Genomic DNA, 19,427 nt, shown 5'->3' on the forward strand with positions numbered 1-19,427 from the left:
TTGGTGTCGGCCCTAAAAAAATCCATATCGGTCAACTCTCTCCTCCCTTAGCCGCTGAGACTGACATTCGCCATTAAATTATCATCTTCATCACATGTTTTCGGGGGTGAAAAGTTTGCCGTGCCAGCGCATGAACAGGGAAGTCGCTCAGCTGACCTCTCTTACCAAGCAACAATGGTGCAACCTTTTACACATACGTGCACTCACATGAACATAAAATGCCACACAGAGACAAACACGCATACGCGCAGTGGCGGCAGTCATCAAATATACATTCAAATGTCCTTCATAATTCACATCTACAAGACACAGCTGGCGCACACAAAGACACACAACAACCGCCCACTCTCTGTGTTTGTGTGTGTTCTACGTGCAAGTACAGTGAAAATGAGTTTGTCACCGAGCAGTAAAACTAGGACAGAATAGAATAAAAGAAACGGGAGAAATAGAAGAAAACAAGTTTCATTATATGTGACAAGCCGACCTTAAAGTCCCATAAACGGAGCAAACGGAAGAAGAATCTCCAATCACTGTCTATAACATCAGTTAGAGTAGTTTTAAATTTAAATGGTGCAATGATTGCAGTTTTGTGCGTGGTACCGAGGTTAAAAGATTCTGTGCACCATGATGCACGGGCTGGGTAGGTTGTGTCTATACTTCCAAGAAGCTAATGAGAAAACTACAGAGTTTGGGATTTTTAAAAATAAAGGTTTACTCATTTTCTTTTTTTATACAAATAATTCATTTCTGATTCAGAATTTGATAGCTTTTAGTAAAACATCTCAACCTTAAGCACTTTGGTTTCCACCCTCAAAATGAAAATTACATTCTTGTCAGTCTGAGCTCAGCACGAGTTGTCTGTAAATGCTTCAGTGGTCGCCACCATTAAGTGTTTATATAGACGCACTGATTACAACTGCGCCAACACTGTGTCTATCACCGTACGTTCGGTTTCAGGCTTCATGCGTTAGAAGAGCTGATTAAATACATTACCTTTTAACTTTCACTGTCTGTAATCTTTCACTAATAATCAGGTTAGATCAGCTCATCCGTATAAGTTAATCATACAGGGAGTCTTAATTACCATCCTGGTCCTTCCAGTGGTCCAGTTCAAATGGTTGGTACAGTCCTCCATGAGAGCACAAACCACTGTTCTGCCACAGAGCTGCACTTTAATTACATTAGTTTCTATTTTGAGACAGGTATAATTAAGAGGCGGACTGCATTCTGAACAGAACATACTATTCACAGGACACTTATCGGAGCAGTTCAGTACGTGTCAAAGTAAAAGATGTATTTTATATGTTCAGCACATATAAGGTGATTGAACATGCGAGTGTTAAAAATAGTGTTAAAAAACGGACTAAAATCTACAAAACCTAAAAAATTACTTTTCGTATAATGGTGTTGTATATGCTGCAATCCAAATCTCTTTAACAGATTAATATGAGATTACATGACATGAGATTTATTTTTAAATGCAATGCAATTAAACGAATTGACTTGTCAAATTGCTGACTTTTGAACATACTGAGTAGTCAGACAACTAAAGGTAGGACACACAGCTGGGGTTCTGCGTGGCAGAGATGATATATATTAAACGTTGTAGTCAGGTGTCTATTTTCAGCTTGGTTTAATTAGCTGCACAAGCAGCTGGGTGGCAGAGTGAATGAAGAACTGAGAAGAAAATCAACCACAAGAGAATGTCAGTTTCGATAAGTCTGCACTGGTTCATACACGCACACCCTATCTTTGGAATAATGTTTTTTGTGCAAGTGCGAACATCATTCTGACTTTAACCTCTTATCGTTCCAGCCTGTTTGCAAAAAAAATTAAAAAAAAAATTTAAAAATGCCTATTTGGGATATAGCCAAAGTAAATTGAATGCTGTTCATGAACATTTTGGAGCTCATGCATGGTCTTTTTTGAAAGCCAAGACTCAGAATCACTATAGGTGTTGTTGTTCTTGAGTAATCAAAGTTGGCACACAGTTCAAAAATAGGTTGGTTGAATCCTATATAAAATCAGAAGAAAATTACGGGCAGCAAATCGGCTCGGTGGTTAGTGCAGTGAGACGGTCCGGGTTCGAGTCCAGCTCAGGCCTTTCTGGGTGGAGTTTGCATGTTCTCCCTGTGTCTGTGTGGGTTTCCTCGGGGTACTCCGGTTTCCTCCATCCTCCAAAGACATGCTCGTTGGGCTAATTGGTGACGCTAAATTGATGTAGGTGTGCGTGTGAGTGGTTGTTTGTCTCTGTGTTAGCCCTGCGATAGGCTGGCGACCTGTCCAGGTTGTACCCAGCCTCTCGCCCAATGACAGCTGGGATAGGCTCCAGCAACCCCCATGACCCTAGTGAGGATTAAGTGGTATGGAAGATGAGATGAGATGAGATGAGAAGAAAATTGCATATTGCATGCTGCATTTACTGAAACACAACTCATGTATGGACTTCTGATTGATTCAAAAAGCTACTGCTGTCCCATGTATGACCAGCAAAATGGTAAAGGGTTAATCACTTTCCGACCAACAAGCCACTTCAACTTTTAAATAAGGCAAAATACAGTTAAATACCTCAAAATGAAAATTACAAAGCTTTGGAGAGTTCAATGAGTTGTGGAAATGACAGGTGACACAAAGTAGGTAATATCAAACTGTATTAAGTTCAACTAATCTCAACACTAAGACAATGACCACTGATAGAGCAGCCTGAAGTTCACCACCATATATCATTGTATATATCTGCCCTTATCCTTCATTTTCTTTCTTAAAGTCTTCTTAAATGCCTCTGTGTCTTTGTGCAAAAGAGCAAAAATGACCAGAGTCAGATTCCTTATATATGCACACACTCTCTTGGCCAATAAAGCTGATTCTGATTCTGAAAAACTTCCACGGAACCAAGACGTAGAGGCCGCAACCTCGATGGCATTTCCTTTTCAAATACCAAGAAGAGCTAGCTCCTGGAGACCCATACATTTATGTTCTGGAAAAGGTTGCCTAGGCAACCACAGCCTGGAACATCCACCAATTGTTATCAACAAAACAATGGCAAGGTGCACAATGGTCTATATGTGGACGCCAGGGATTTAACATCACGGTGAAATGTGTGATTTATTAGCACGGAATAATATTAATGCGAAGATCACAGCATGTAACGTTTCACAGTGTGGCGGCGATGTTTTTAAATCCCCCTCACATCAGATGATAGGATTATCCGCTTTCACCTAATCCAGCGAATTAAATGCTCAACAAATCCAGGTAATTTATTACAAAAAAAAAACTACAATATACAATTAAACTAGCAGCTCAATATTGTGTAACAATGCACAGATTGACCTGATACACACTTATAAATAAAGTGTGTCTGAGTGTTTGCAAGCAGTGTCTACTCTACACCACAACACTGAATCTGAACCGACGGAGACACTGATGACATTTGGCTGTTTTGCAGAGGAATGGAAATTTGATAACATTAACGCAAGGTGCTTTATCAACCACACACACAGGCAGGCATGTAATGGCATAGTCGACGTGTTATCCCCTAAGGATGCTCCCTTCCTCCCTTCCTCTCTCTGTGCTCTTTCTCTCTCCTCCATCACTCTGTTCTTTACACCTGAGGGAGAATAATTCATGTTTCTCTCTCTTTTCCTCTCTCCCTTCATTTATCTCCCTCTCGGCACAGTTAAGTTTCTCTCTCTCTCTCTCTCTCTCTCTCTGCACCTGGGATCCCAATCCCTGGGGTGATATGCACACAAGCCCTGAGCAAGCTCCACTACTACACACACACTTATATAAATGCCACTTGTGTTCATGACTGACTGATCAAAAGCCCATGACTCTCTACATAAAACCATTTATTTTACCATGAACATTTTTTTTAAACTCATTGTAGAGAGGAAAACAATTGTGCAAGGATTTATAGTGAGGACGTTTCACCCAATAATGGCACAATGCAACAGTTTGTAAAGACTGTAAAGAAGAAAGGTAGACTGCTGCAAGCACCTTAGCAGCATCTGTTGGAAGACCACTTGTTCTTCTTGTGCTAGAGTAAAAGGCTGGGTGGTATACCGGTTCATTCCGAATATACCGAATACGGGCATTTTCTTTCGTTGTGGTATAAATTAATATACCGGCATACCGGTGTATTTCAATACACAGCGTTTGAAACACTGCACTGCGAGACGCTGTTTCAGACCGGACCATTTTCAATGTGGCGCCTCTAAACATGCATGGTGCAACTGCGTCACTCTGAGGTGTAATGAACATGGTCTGAAAAAGATCTGAAAAAAAGGTCTGTGTCAGTTGTTTAGGGTTTTTTTTGAGGGTGATCAGACGTCCCAGATTTCTGTTGACAGTCCCCGTTTTGGATGACCTGTCCCCCGGCTAAAGCTGTCCCCAAAAATGTCCCCAATTTTAGTTTTTCATGAATGACAAAAAAACAAATGTTGAGCGCAGACTACAAGTGTTACAGTAGTAAGTCGAGCTGCTATTGACATAACAGATATAATAGTTTAAATACGTTTAAATATGTCAAAATAAAGCTGTCCCCATATGTTAGATGTTGATGAATGAGAATGCGCACAGACTACAAGTATTACGGTAGCCGGTCGCACTGCTGCGCCACAGTTGCCTCTCTAGTGTTACTGCATGATGGATAAGAATCCAGACCTCTTAAGTACCTCAAGCAGCTTTTGCACAGTGAAGAACATGTTTAGGTTTGTCCATTAAACACTTCATCCTCCAGTGTTTTCTCTCCAAACTACATTATGGTGTAGCAGGAGCATAAAGGGTGAATGGCCTCTTCCTAGCTTTAGATTCACTCGTCACCTGGATCCACAAACATCACAAGTTCTCAATCTCGGCTGTTCTTGTACAGCCCCAAATCCCCCAACGATCACTTAGCAGTCAGCTTATCCTCAAACCGGGGATGGTGATTATTTCATAAAGACTCAGAACGTGTGTATGTGTGCTGGATTTTTGGAAGTGAGAGCTTTCTCTTTGAAGGCTGGCTTAGCAAAACAGCACAGATGATTGGCGGCCTAGGCAAACGGGGGCGACAGGAGCAAGGCATCATGGTCCTGTTCTTAGTACGCGGTGTTGTGGCTTGCCTGGCAGGACAGGTCCATGTGCCTGTCATATGACGCTGGCAGCACCAGTCTGGAAAATAAGCCGAGGAGGTTAGAGGGAGAGGGAGAGGCTGTGTATGAAATGTGTATTTGTGTGTGTGTGTCTGCAGTTTTCGGGTGCTACAGAGAGATTTATGGAGCTGAGGAACTAGAAGTGTGTGTGTGTGTGTGAGATTGTGTGTAGGTTACTTCCCCTAAAGGCCCGACTCTAAACCTTTCTGATGTTATACACTCTGACATGTTTTGCAGGATTTACTGTCTAACAGCCACTGTTGGTTGACACACACACGCACAGGAAGACAAGAAGGCAATAAGACGTCGTAGTTAAGTGGAGGACAGGACCAAAAAGTGGACTTGCATGGCCGATACCAGCAGAAATACCAAGCATGATTCAGCTGTATGACTTTCATTACTCCTTTACAAAAAGCTCTTCAGTTAATGTAAAGCCAAGACGCAGATAAAGTCACTTTCAGCCTCTCAGATGTGCGCTTCCTGTGTCATATGACTTTAAAATTGATTTAACTGCTGATCGGATTACATGGTACAAGTGTCAGAGACATGCTCACAGAAGGTATGATATTTATTTTTAGGTCAGTATGTTAGGTTGCAGATATGCTACAACAAAACAGAGACCCGTGGGACAGGTCTTAGCTTTGTAGGTATTAATGTCAAGTTTAAACCTGAGGATGGTGAGTATGGGCGGGAGTATGTGACTGTGATATACACAGTAGTGATCAAAGTTCTGACGTTATCACGGTATATTAGGGTATTTTTTTCCATGCATAATCACATGATCACAAAAATTGTTATCATAACAAACAAAATAAATAAAAATGCCGGTATTCGGTATGAACTGGTACCGTTCAACCCCAATGGTGAGGATCAAAAGTCAGGTATTGACAAGCATGCTACGGCGTTACTAAAGTGCACATCAATAAATTTCAATTAGTCATTTTAATAGGTATAAATGTCTACAAAATTTAGCTAGGTGTGATTCTGAGTGATTCTAGGAGCCATGCAAATCTATTTTACAAATACAATAGTCAATTTCACAATTTTTGTACATTTATAGAATAAAACACTAACAGCGGATAATTAGTAGGAAAAATCGTTCGGCTTCAGACCCGACAAGTGTGTACAAAATGAAATCAAATAATCCACAGGTCACCACACTAACATCCAGAGGACAAACACGCTGTTGAAGAAATGTACGACGCCTGTTTCCTCCTCAGTAAGCATCGCCGAGATGTCACCGAGTCAGTCATCCATCCATTTCCTAAACCACTTAGCCCGCTGGAGGTCGCGGGGCGCTGGATCGCATCCCAGTATGCACAGGTTGGCAGTCTATCACAGGGCCTGGCACACTCAGACAGACGCATTCATACTCACATTCACACCAACAAGCAATTTCTGGTGGCCCGTTCACTAAAACTGCATGTTGTTGGACTCGAGCAGGGAGAACGCGCCAACTGTACGCGGGAAGGTCCCAGCCGGTCCTCGGATTTAACCAAAGGGGAAAATAAGCCGTGCTTTCAAAGGGAAGGGACAGCTGTTACAGTACTAGGAACTTTCCAGTATCCAGTGTGCGAAACCTATTATTTTCGAATGCAGAAAGAGCTTCTCGCAAAGCCACGGTCGAACCACCGTGCAAAATCTCCCTTTTCTAGGAATGCATAAACACTTCACATTTTGGAAACAAAGACGCGGATAAAACGTGCCCTAAATCTCAGGTATGGGATCATGGTCTTTCCTGTTGCTAGGATACGGTTCATTTCTTTGCTCTGACAATCTCACTTTAATGATGCAGATGCTTTCACTCTGTTCTCCCTCCCTGGTTTACTATATTTATCTCTCTGTCTCTCTCTACATACACTCGCACATTCAGCTTACATGCGTCCAACACACACTGGGCCTATAATCTGTACAGTGAGCGTATGTGTGTCAAATAACCAGCTGTAGTAACCTAGAGACTATTGACCTCCCGTCACTGGAGGGCAGGACCAATGATCAAGCGTCCAGATGAATTGATTCGACTAGCCAATCGGGTGCCTTGCAGAGGGGCTTAGCTTATTGATTTATTAAATCTGACTAGATGAAGACATGGATCTAGGAGTGACACAGTCAAATGGCAAGAGAGAAATATGAAAGAACGAGAACAGATTAGAGTAATATGACAAAAGAGAAAGAAGGGTGATTGAGAAGAAGAGGGAAGAAAAGAGGTGAAACAATGACTTGACGAAGGAACTGATTAGGAGAGACAAGCAGGGAAGAAAGAAAAGGAAAAGGAGGAATAAATGACAGAGGATGTGAAGAAGGGAAGAGACAAAGGGATGATGCTGAAAATAACAAGAGAGGAGGAAGAAGAGGAGGAGGAGGAGGGAGGGAGGAAGGGAGGGAGGGAACTGAAATCAAAGGGAGCTCAGCACTGCAGGAAGGTGGCAGACTGACACACGCTTCAAACACACTCTCGACAACACACAGAAACACACAAGGAAGCTTCAAACATCTGAGTGTGTGCGTGTGCGTGTGTGTGTGTGTGTGTGTGTGCGCGTGTGTGTGTAGTGGAGGCTGTGTCCATTAACCTGGCTGGAAAGGCTCTATAATGACAAACGCACACAAGACGATTCGTAACAGATTTCTAACCTCATGTGTCACAAGTCAACACACACACACACACACACACGCAGGACTGGCCAAGTTTAACACAAACATTCTGCATGATGATAACAAAACTGTGCAGTGACCAGATGTCAAAGGAAGCATTTTAACTGTTGATGTATATGACTTTTCAGGCCAAGTAGAAACTGATGGAGAGATTAAACAGGGACCCACTATCCTAACTGCTATATGTGTTCTGTATTAAACTCAGCCTTGTGCTATTTATAAATATTTATTATTATTATCATTTTGCATTCAGTATTAAGCTTTTAAAATAATACACGGGTTCAAATATTCATCAAAAGTAGGGGAGTCGTTGAACTGCCATAAGCATAAACATACCTGACATGAACATACCTAATTGAGATTCAAGTTTAACTTCAACTTTAAACATAGCTAAATGTAGTGGGGACAGTGAATCACCAAACCATGTGATGGCGCACATACTCCCACATTAGTGAGATGTTTGACTCTGATTAGAAGCACACAACTTATCTAACCTCGGATGGATGGATGTTAAAGGGAACGCGCTGCACCGTTAGCTTCTCTTCTGCTAATATTGCAAATATATTTAAATAAAAAAATATCTGATCAACCAAAGATTTTGCAACACCCCAACCTGCAGTATCTCTGCAGCCCCCCTGTTGAAGACCTATATAGAATAAATGATGATTCCCATTAGCTTTTTTTTTTTATCTTTATCTTTATGAATTCTGCTGCAATCAGCTTTGAAAAGTGATGAAACCGTGCTGTTCTCCTCCTCATTAAGTGCTTCACAAACTCCGCATTCATGTGAAAAAAGTGGGTTAAACGCATTTTTCGGGTCAGACCGCAACAAAGCAGCCAAATTACTGGTTCTACAGTTATTTTTCAAGCGTGTTGACTTTTTTTTATTTTTTTTTTACTTGTTCTCCAAACAACATCAGTTTGTTGCAGAGATTTGTTTGTTTTATATGGGAGGAAATATACGAACACCCACACCAGCTAAATCAGAGCTGTAGGAAACAAAGCACTGCACCGACAACAAATTCATTTAATATTGTTTCAAAATGAAACAAATGCTTCACTATTGCACAAAGTATTGATATATGAAGTAATTAAGTCCTTTGAGATCTTCAAGTCTTAGCCCAAAACTCACTGATACTATTTCCAGCTGCAGATTAATAAACCTTCAGTGTTTAGGGTTTACAACAGCTGTTTGATGTCTCTGGGATCGCCTCAAATGAAACTACAGTGCAATGTTCCTTGTAATAGACAAATCAAGTGTTCACTCAACCCACAAACTGTTTTAATATGAGCAGCTGAACCTACTGAGAAATACAGCAAGTCTCTGGCCTTTGCAGGTGTCTTAAATTTACTTTTTTTTTTGTTCACTTTCATCATTTTTAGCAGAACAAGGAATATGTTTCTGGAAAAGAGAATCATGTCAACACTACACTGTACATGTCCTCATCAGCACTAATTATCAAATTCAACAGCAGCAATGTTGGGAGTGACCTAAAATAGAGCAGAAGAAAAGCAAAATACATTTGTGGTGGATTTAAGGATCAATAATTTGTTGTGTTGCACCAAAGAAAAAAGTACAGTGTGTTTAAATGTTTGGATCCTTCAAGAAAAAAAAATGAGGTGCACTATACTGCAGAACTGTAATACTTGCATCCACTTTAAAGCACACTTAAGTGTGCCCATGTGGAGGCTGTTTTATTTTTTAACGAGCAGAGGGAACATTATCATCAGAGGGGCGTTGTTCACACAACCACAACTTAGAACTCACATACACACACACACAAACTAACCCATGAGAATAGCTAGTTGGTTTCCACAACAACAGGCTGCAACCTGTCTGCCAGCTCCATCTCTCTCCTGCTCCGTCTAGCCCTTCATCTCGTCGTTCTTTTCATGCCATCTCTCTCTCTCTTATCTTCCTCCCCTCTCTCCCTTCAAGAGTCCATCGAAACAGCAAGTGTTTTTCTGATGTCCATAGGTGTGTACGTGCTGCAGTTGGGCAACAGCTGTGTCCTTAATTTCCTCCTCTTCATCAGTCCTTCTGTCTCACAGTTGAGTATTAGATACGAGAGCGACGACCGCTATCTACTACCTACTGAACGTTGCTGGAAACGCCTCTCATCATCCATCTTATTCTGTTAAACCATTCTGAAATCAATTTAGTCTCTTGCAGCTTGTGCGCCTGTGCGCTTGTTTTATTGTATAAGTAGGTCACTCTACAATGAACAAATTAGGTTGAGCATACACACGTCCACATAATGTAATGTCACCAGCCTTGTGTGGATGCATTAAAGCAATTGGTGTATATAAAATGGAGCCTAAGGCCAATGCGCATGCAAACACACACACACACACACACACGCACGCACACACACACACACACACAGCGCCTCACGCATACAAATAAAAGTCACTTGCGACTGCTCTAGGCTGACTCTTTACATCCTTGCTATTCAGAGTCAGTCAGGTACAAAGCAGTGGTAGAAAAGCCTGCCCTGACTTCATAATTAACATACACATGGTTGGCAGTGTAGCAGATTTTAGGTTCACGCTCGTGTTTGGTGCTCCCATAAGCATTCTGCTACACGATGAAACATTTGCACACTACTGTACATCCTGAAAAATGACGCTTATAACGAGTGAAAACCACACTCTAACAAGTTTATGTTATGAACAGCACTGGTGCTAGTGATTAGCAGATATAATGTAAATATATTTAGTGCTTTCATCTTTATCTTACTTGTTGTAACAACACCAATGTTTTTTATTAATGCAACAACCAGCAAAAAAATGGCTTTGGGTTTAAAGCGTTGTATGACTGCAGGGAGCTAGCTTACTAAGCAACAATGGACCTCAGTTGGACTCAGCTCATGGTGGATATCTTGTTATAGGTGCACCCCATACTTCCCTAAAAGCTCCTAAAAGCTGAAGTTTTTAGCAAATGTTTAAAATAAATGGCATCTTTGGGTTTAAAGCGGTTTGATAGCAACTGCAATGAGCTAGCTTATTTGGCTAGCATTAGCCTCGTTAAGAACTTCAAAATGCTAACCCCGTAAAAAGACGGCACAAATATGCACTGAACAGTGGCATAAATGTTATTGTAATAAATCATCTCAATCTCGGGGAAATGTTAGTTTATATACTTTTTACTGTCAGAGTAGCCACTAATTGTACAAACAATAAAACTGAAGTAGAGTTTTCAAATAATATCCTGGACTTTTAAGAAAGGGGAACGCCACGTGGCTGCGGTGCCTCTCTGGGTTTAACACCTCATGTGCTCCCACACACAGGGTGGTGGGTACGGGGAGCCGGGGCCCCTGACCAGGCCCTGGTGATGGCCTCTCACACATGCATGTGGTGTCACATAATGAAGAACTGACGAATCCTGACGAAAATGGGCTGAGCTGTTCGTTCATTCCATCACTGTGTGCCCTACCTTTGACTCGGCTCCTCTACTGGGACACCTTTACCTACCTGGAGTCTCTCCAGAGATCTACACAGAAAACCTCTCTTAATCCTGAGTGAGGTGAACAGGATATGCTTCACTCCAGCAGTTCCTACCTGCACCACCACCACCTCCTCCTCCTCCCATAATCTGTGCATCCTTCCACATCTTCTCTCTCCTTTATTCCCCCCTCTATTTGCCCAGTTGTAGCACTGCCCTCCCTGCCACACAAGGTCACTACGCTCAATAAAGATCAACAAACTAGTTTCCAGGAAGGGCCGGTGATGGTCACACACACACATGCTGAAACATCTGCATCAATCTCATATGATGTTGGTGTTAAACTATGAGGACAAATGCAGACAAAAAAAAAACAGTTTTTGGGATTTAGGACTAATCAATGCATGTAGTAGGTGAATTGGAATTTAAACTTTTTTTTCAAAGCAAGACGGAACCTGTAAACCTGTAAATCCATAAAATAATGGATATGATGCTGGCTGCAGGTTGCAAGCACATTAGCCCGATATACCAGCTCATGTTGCACCAGACGAACATACAGTTTTCCTAAGTGCTTTCTCTTGTAATTTTAGTTTTTTAGAGTTAAAAAAACAAAAACAAACAAACCTGGAACTAATGAGAATTTTGCTATTTGTTTGAGGGGAGTGGTTTTGCCATTAGCGGTTCACAGACATCGCAACGTGTAAAACACTTTGCTCTTCATCAGGGTCAAACACACTTGCTGGTTTTAACAGCTAATTAGAATCCCTGGGCTAACAGCTTTCCGCGCGGACCTTCTCGGTCTTTGAAACCTGAGTGAAAAGTGCCCAAAGATTCATACGGCCGTGACAACACACAGTCTATTTCAAGCCCGCTATCATTGTGTGTGCATGCGTGTGAGTGTGTGTGTGCCTCGCCGCCCTTGGACACAGGCTTGCGGAATGTGTTGAGAGCAAGGCAAAACACAGGGTTGCCACAGCAACTAGCGAAGGCCAGGGAAGCAGATGGGTGGGTGGGGGCGTTGTCAGAAAAACGAGAGCAAGCAAAGGACGAAAAAAATAAAAATAAATAAAATGAAACCGCCGGGACATGAGGACTTTAACATTTTTTTGTTAATATAATGCAAGATAGAAAATGCTCAAGTGACGGTCCGGTCCTATTTTGAGGCACACTCCTCATCTTTTATTGGTGTGAATAGGATGTCTCTGGTTACTTTGAGGGGAAGTCAGATATAGAGTATAATTTAAACACATCTCAGCCTGGTTTCTCTGTCTGTTTCTTGTCCACAGTCACATTCCCCCCATTCTCTCTTGAATAATCTCCTTACCTCCCCCTTCTTTTTTTTTTTTTGAGATCATATCATCCACAATAGTTCTATTCTTTAACACTGTCTTTTATTGTATTTTGACATTTTGTAGTTATTCTTCACTCATACTGAAAGTTAATTACCTGCCCTAATTAATTAAAATGAAATATTTAATGATTAATTAAACACCTCATGCCTTATACCTGCATCATTTCCAGAGATGTTTGTGAAGGTGTCAGACATCCAAGTTCAAATCCACTCGCCTTCGTTTTGACTTTTTGTTTTTGGGATGAACTTATGAAAGGTAAGCCTTCAGGAAGCTCTTAAGATCTTAAAAGAAGAGTCGGGACAAAATCAGCTTCAAGACAGAAATACTCACCCATTAAGAATGTGCTTCTTAATCTGATTATATATACAGTTCATTTGTATTTGTTATATTTTGCCCCAGTGAGCCGGGAGAGCAATTTTCCAGTGACAAGCAGGTCACCAAACAGTACCTGAATGTTTTCACTTTTAGATAGATGGAAAGAACCGGCTGATATTTGTGCTACGTGTTCATTTGGTTACTTAGTTACCATGGAGATAAGAGTTCATCCCCAGTGAGCTAGGTCACCGTGTTCAGAGCCATCCATCCATTCATCCATTGTGTGTGTAAAAATACGATAATCGATAAAATAACCAAGGGTAAAATTACCCAAATGTGTGATGCAAGCAAAATATCTTTATATCTTTTCAATTCTTCTTCTCAGTCTCACTGGATCTCTTCTTACTAATTTAATTTTTTTTCTTTTTTTTTTTTAAAGGACCAGCTGCTTGTATGGTCCAGTCCCATCTGTCTTTTTTCTAAGCGACTCTGTGAGAACACCGTCTCCCATCTGACAAATCTCTCGGTCCTCCCTTCACCCATGACAAATGCAATCCAAATACACACACACACACACACACACACACACACACACACACACACACACACACAGATCATATCCTAATCAATAAGTGTTTTGTTATTTCAGTCCTCTACTCTGAGTATCAATAGCTTCTTTGTGATTAAAAATAAACGGTGTCTTTGGAAAAGGTTAAGGCCAGCGACACGTGCCTGTGAGTGTGTTAGCTTCATGTTTTAGAGGCCATTTAAGTGCTAAAATCTAAATTTTACAATTTAAACTATAGAAAAAAACAAAAAAAAATTCTGTCTTTGTATCTCAAACTGACGTTGCTTAACGTACTGAACAGGTTTAAAAAGGATGCTGCTATAAATAAAACAAACAGGCGTTAAATACATCATCTGCCGCACATATTCCAGCATTTCCCACAAGGATGGGTGTGGATTTGCCATCTGATGGCAGAATCTGATGGCATCCAACACTTGGCCAGAGCCACTGACCCGGGAGATGGTAGAATAATACAACGCCATGTCGCGATGGTCCTTACATCTCGAATTAACCTTGTCCCATTGCTCTGTGTGGAGATACAATTTATGCTCTACTGTGGATTAGACTCATAATCCTCAATTAGCGTATCCTATATTGAAGTTGTATGCTTTAGGATTTAGAAGATTTAGAAGCAGGACTAACTTAGACTGGCATGATGGAATTTTTGGCACAAGCGCGAGAGGGTTAGTTGGCAGCCGTTCCGCTTTGGCCCTGGAATGAGCGCTGGTGTGGACATTTATCAAATAAAAGACTCGGGGGCGCTGCAGAGATGACACTGAATAACAAAGTTAGTGTTGCTGCTCGAGTTCGATTCCAGCGAGAGGAAATGTTGAATATGCCTTGAATACTTGAGCAAAGCCTCTGACAAATGGCTCATGCTCTCGCAAAATACTCTGCGAGGCCTCCGCAGATTATTAATATGTCGCTGTCAGCGCTGTTGCCGGTAGTTTCTGTATGAAAGATTGCGGTAAAGGAAGCTACAGAAACAACTAGACAAAGACGAGGTGAATTTTCACCAATTTTATGTTGTGCGCTGCTCATTAACCCACAGTCACCTTCAATCATTTGCTGTCTGTGAGTCTGTAGAACAAGAGTGTGTCCTTCATATTCCTACAGGGATCATTTATCTCAGTGTCTTTAAGCCTAAATATTACACACAGTCTACTGCGCACAGTGTTGGTGAGTATGTAATTACAGTATTCTCCTACACTGACCATGACGGATCCAGTATAACTATAATCAATCAGAATAATGTGATATTGTCAAGACAAAGAGGTGAGAACAAGGACGTGAAGCTGGTAGAGATCGCTGTCTTCAGATCAGACACAAGAGCTGGACTCCCAGTGCTTTGGTTGAAAGACAGTAACTCTGTAAGTCACACTACTGTGGCCTCTCCTGAACTACATCAGCTGTTATGGCATCCGTCCAGCGGCTACTTGCTGCATTCGGGACTTGAGCCTGAACATTTGTTGCAGTGGTTTTATGCTGACTGAGTTTCTCCAATTAGTCTCATTCAGTTCCCAGTGTCGGACTTTTGTGGGACTAGGAGGCCACACACTACAGATCCGGTGAAAGTATTTCAAAAACTCCCATATTGAAAGTGTACTATATCATGTTGCGAGTGACACATTCGGATGGTGCGTGCGAGCACAAGCGCTGACCTTGCGTTCTTTGTCTCCGTACTCCAGGCCCAGTGTATCCATGGCACGAACAATGGCGGCCAGAGATTGGATGGTGTTGCTGTAAACGACAGGCTTGTACTGCTTTACGTCATCCCCGGAGAAACCGTCCTCATGGATGATCCTGGACACAAAGACACACAGGCATTAGTCGGTTAGTTAAATGTTTCTTGGCTTTAATGTCAAAGCAAATGGTGCATTGAAATTAGAGAGCGCAGAAAAGTACGCTTCGATTTAGTAATCAAAAATAACTGCACATGGGCACCGGAGGCCCCGAAACGCAGTTTATGTGCTCGTGCGAGGGAGGGAAGACGGAAAGAAACGCAGGTGTTTGAAGGAGGGTTACAACAAAAACACAAAAGGGAGAGTGGTATAGATGGGGAGAGAGGAGGGAAGTATCCATAACCAGCAGGCTAAGCTGACATTTAGGCACAGGGTGCTAGCTAGAAGCCTGCTGTTCTAAATGCCATGATGTCTCTCACCGCCACTAACACAAGGGCACAAAGACAGAGACAGACAGCAGGCAGACCACACAAATGGACAAGTCAGACACAGTCAAACCGAGAGAGAGGGATGACACAGAGATGGGCGGCCAGGGACAATAGACAGGACGCCAGAAAACAACGGCCTGATGCAAACGGACGGATACAGGTTGGGGAGACATCGTGAGGCAACTCAGAGAGACAACTTCCCCGCGCATAAATTACACAGGGTGAACAAACCTCCTGTATAGGAACGACTAAAACTAGGTTTATGCTTAATATAATTGGCTGCTTTTGGCTACTTTTAGTTTAACCTTTATGTTTCATCGGTTTGGTTTCATTCTTTTTAGCACAGTCTCTCCTGTGTCATTTTACAGTTATTTTTACATTTTGAAAAACTGTATTAACACATTGGACCTAAAACCAAACTAAAACCATAAAATCCAAGTAGGAAATAGTTAGATTTTTATGTTTAATGATTTATTTTTATAACTTTCAAAACCTTATGTACAAATGTAGCAAACAACAAAGCTATTTATAACTATTTCCGTTAAAATGCAGGAAATGCATCACACATTTTTGTATCTGTCAGGTGTAACAATAAGTAGTAATATCTAAAAGTCACAAATCTTTGGCTTTTGTCTCTTTGGCTGCAGTTACTCCATAGACTGAATATAGCATCACTCCCACAACTTTTCTCTCTTCCTTAGCAACCACTGACACATCGTTTCCTTACTGGTTGAAGGGGGTGTCACTTTTTTTTGTTTGTTTGTTTGTTTTGAGCATTTGAAGCTGGCTAACGTTCTCCTTGTGCTAGTGTTTTGCCTTTCACCATTTCTCCCGTGCACCAGACGCGCACAAACACGACAGCAATATGACAGAAAAAGTGTCTAAAAAAAAAAAAGTCTGGCCTAGAAAGTTAGCACAAGTTAAAACTGTCCACAAAAGCTGAAACGGAGATTCAGTGACACTGCGTCTTGCTGCTACGTCGTCTTAAATTGGTCGTGCGATTCGGACGCACCGGCGTCTCTGGAGTCTCCTTGTGCACGTCACACAATGGCATTTGTGACAATTCAAGTTGAAGCTGGAGCTAAGATGTTAATCAACGAAGGCCGATGATGGACGAGGAAATGCTTTTGGTCCAGTCAGATTTGTTGTGATGTGACCTATACTTCACCTACAGTGAAAATCCAAAACAGAAACATAAATCTATCTTAAGAACCAAACCCACCATGTTCCAATAACACACATATGTAGCTGCTGTAGGCATCGGTATCACACATTTCTTAACTCTTTATCTAGTCTATTATTCTGGCTCAACCAACCTAACGCACCATGCTGATTAGCTGATGGGGACCCAACCACAACCCTAACCCTAAACCCAACCCTAACCCTAACAGTGAAGGATATTCCACTACACTGACAACCAATCACCAATCATTAGTCAAGGATACTGATATTACGTTAATAAGGTGGTTAAAGCTTTTCATTAGGTACCATAAAAGTCGATTATTATGACACCCAGAGACCGCATACCAGTTAATCCAAAAATCACAAGTAAAATCCAGTAGAGCCATTAAAACAGTTTCATGCAGAGCTGTCGAGCCCAAAGGCAACTGTTCTCAAGATTTGCTGTCCTCAGAGAAGCTATAAAGACAAGTTCTTAACAAAATGGGTCTGAGGGAAATCTCTTAATTGGTACTGCTTAATGTTATTCAAGAAATACTGCAGTAGTTACAGTTCAGGATAATAAGAGAATAAATTATTGTTATATGTTTTGTGTGTCCTTAAAGCTGCTGTCATGGACTGGATTTGTAGAATCAATATGTGCACCCTAGAAACTCATTATTTCCCTTTTATATGCCAAGCGGAGCCAACAAATGGCGGGTCTGGCTTCACATTTAACATACATGACATTATTCATAAATGTTACAAGCCTGCTGATCATAGGAAGAAAGTTATGCGCATCCTCAACTTAAAAAAACAACTATGAAACAATGCAGTTAGTGTCTCATGCCTTTATATTTTTTCCTCGAACTGTTTAATGTGATTTGACCTCAGGCGTTTTAACTGGCTGTCACTTTTGCACAAGCATCCATAAACACTGTAATGCAGCGCAGTGTGGTTAGTATGCATCTTTTACGACCGTGTGTCCTGACATGAGGCAAACACGCGCCGCTGTGTTTCTATATGAGTGTGTATGAGTCAGCAACCATGTTTGTATACTCTGTGTGTGTGTAGGTGTGTGTGTGTGTGTGTGTGTGTGTGTGTGTGTGTGTGTGTGTGTGTGTGTGTGTGTGTGTGTGTGTTTGTGGTCTTGAGGACAGCAAAGTCCTGGCCAGGGTAATGTTTCAGATCAATCCGGCAGCCTGCCAGACCTATATAAAAGCTCCACACTTCTATTTACATCAGTGACTTTCACACACTGGGCCAGAGCTCAGATCTATATAGTTGACCTAGGGCGGATAAATGGACCTGTTTGTGTATATCTATGATGTGCACATCAGCTAATATGTCTAACCAAATGAAAACAACTCATGCACAGACAGAAACCCAGCAACAAAACAATTTCTAGTTTCTCTCCGAGCTCTGTATGTGGTTGTTACTCATTCTGTCTTAATGAGTGGCCAACAAGACAACACCCATTCAGAAATTCCTTTCCATCTTTCCTCGCACCAGAGAGGTGAAACGAGGATAAACTGTCAAACTGGAAACTGCAGAGAACTGAAGATGCCAAGAAACAGGCTAATGTGTGTCTCCACAGTTAAAATCAATTAGTAATAGCGATAATAATATTATAAAGAGAACCAGGGTTTGGTAAAATCCTGGTGCAGCAGAGGTTCTAATTTCTCCCTGCTCTAATGGCAATAACATGTGTGTGTGCAATTTTCAAACCAGGACGTGGTAATGAAATAATAAGCAATGGAAAATAGAGGGACATTTTTTTCTGAATCTGGAGTGAGATATAACTCTGTGTGACTTTAATCAGTTTAAGAGGAAATCAGTGTGGGACCGTTGATGGAAGAAGACAGCCGAATCATGACTATCTTCCTACAAAGTTAACAGTACCTCATTGATTCATAGAGAGAGATACAGATGATGATTACAACCAAGATTGAAACTTGGTCTTGTAGTGTGTGTTATAGCAGGTGTGTGTGTGTGGTTTGTCTGCTGACGTGAGCTTTCATGCATGAGGACCTTTTCTCATTACCCACTCTCTAAGCCCTTCTGTCAGCAAGGAAAGAACACTGTGTGCATGTGCGTGTGTCTGTTTGTGTGTGTGTGTGTGTGTGTGTGTGTGTGTGTGTGTGTGTGTGTGCAATTTCACGTAGTTTTGGCACAATCTGCACGGTGACCTGAAACATAGTTTAGTTTCACACTGAGCCTGACATATGGACAGAGAGACAGACATATGGACAATTTAACCACAACATCATTACATATCTATATATATCTATAACCCATATATATTACGTGGTTTCCACTACGTAGGCCCAAAAACAAACAAACAAACAGGTGTTAAATGTAACGACATCTGTCAGTGAGCTTGTTACTTCATATGTAATTTAATATTTAGGAGTAAGTGATGTTATTTTACAGTTATTTTGATTTTTTTTTTTTTTTTTTTTTACAAGTTACTGCTCAAGTGATTTTTACCAGGTGTTGAACAATACGGCTCAATGAGTATTCAATAGGAGGCTTTATTGACAAGCATTACGCTCAGTGCAGATTACAGTAGCTACTTCTTTATTTTTGGGAGATATTGTAGTTTTTACAGTGCCAGATCAGGGAGCAGTGAACG

At 41.3% G+C, this 19,427-nt stretch overlaps 1 protein-coding gene across 2 annotated transcripts in view; it reads right to left on the reverse strand.

Annotated features, from left to right (window-relative positions):
- gnao1a (guanine nucleotide binding protein (G protein), alpha activating activity polypeptide O, a) overlaps positions 1-19,427 on the reverse strand; it is a 97,904-nt gene that overhangs the window by 58,722 nt on the left and 19,755 nt on the right. For both annotated transcript variants that reach the window (XM_047596419.1, XM_047596420.1), the window contains exon 3: positions 15,126-15,267. In XM_047596419.1, coding sequence (XP_047452375.1) covers positions 15,126-15,267 — 142 coding nt within the window. The remainder of the gene's footprint in view (positions 1-15,125; positions 15,268-19,427) is intronic.

The sequence above is a fragment of the Mugil cephalus genome, chromosome 10 (genome assembly GCF_022458985.1).
Source record: "Mugil cephalus isolate CIBA_MC_2020 chromosome 10, CIBA_Mcephalus_1.1, whole genome shotgun sequence".
NCBI lineage: Eukaryota > Metazoa > Chordata > Actinopteri > Mugiliformes > Mugilidae > Mugil > Mugil cephalus.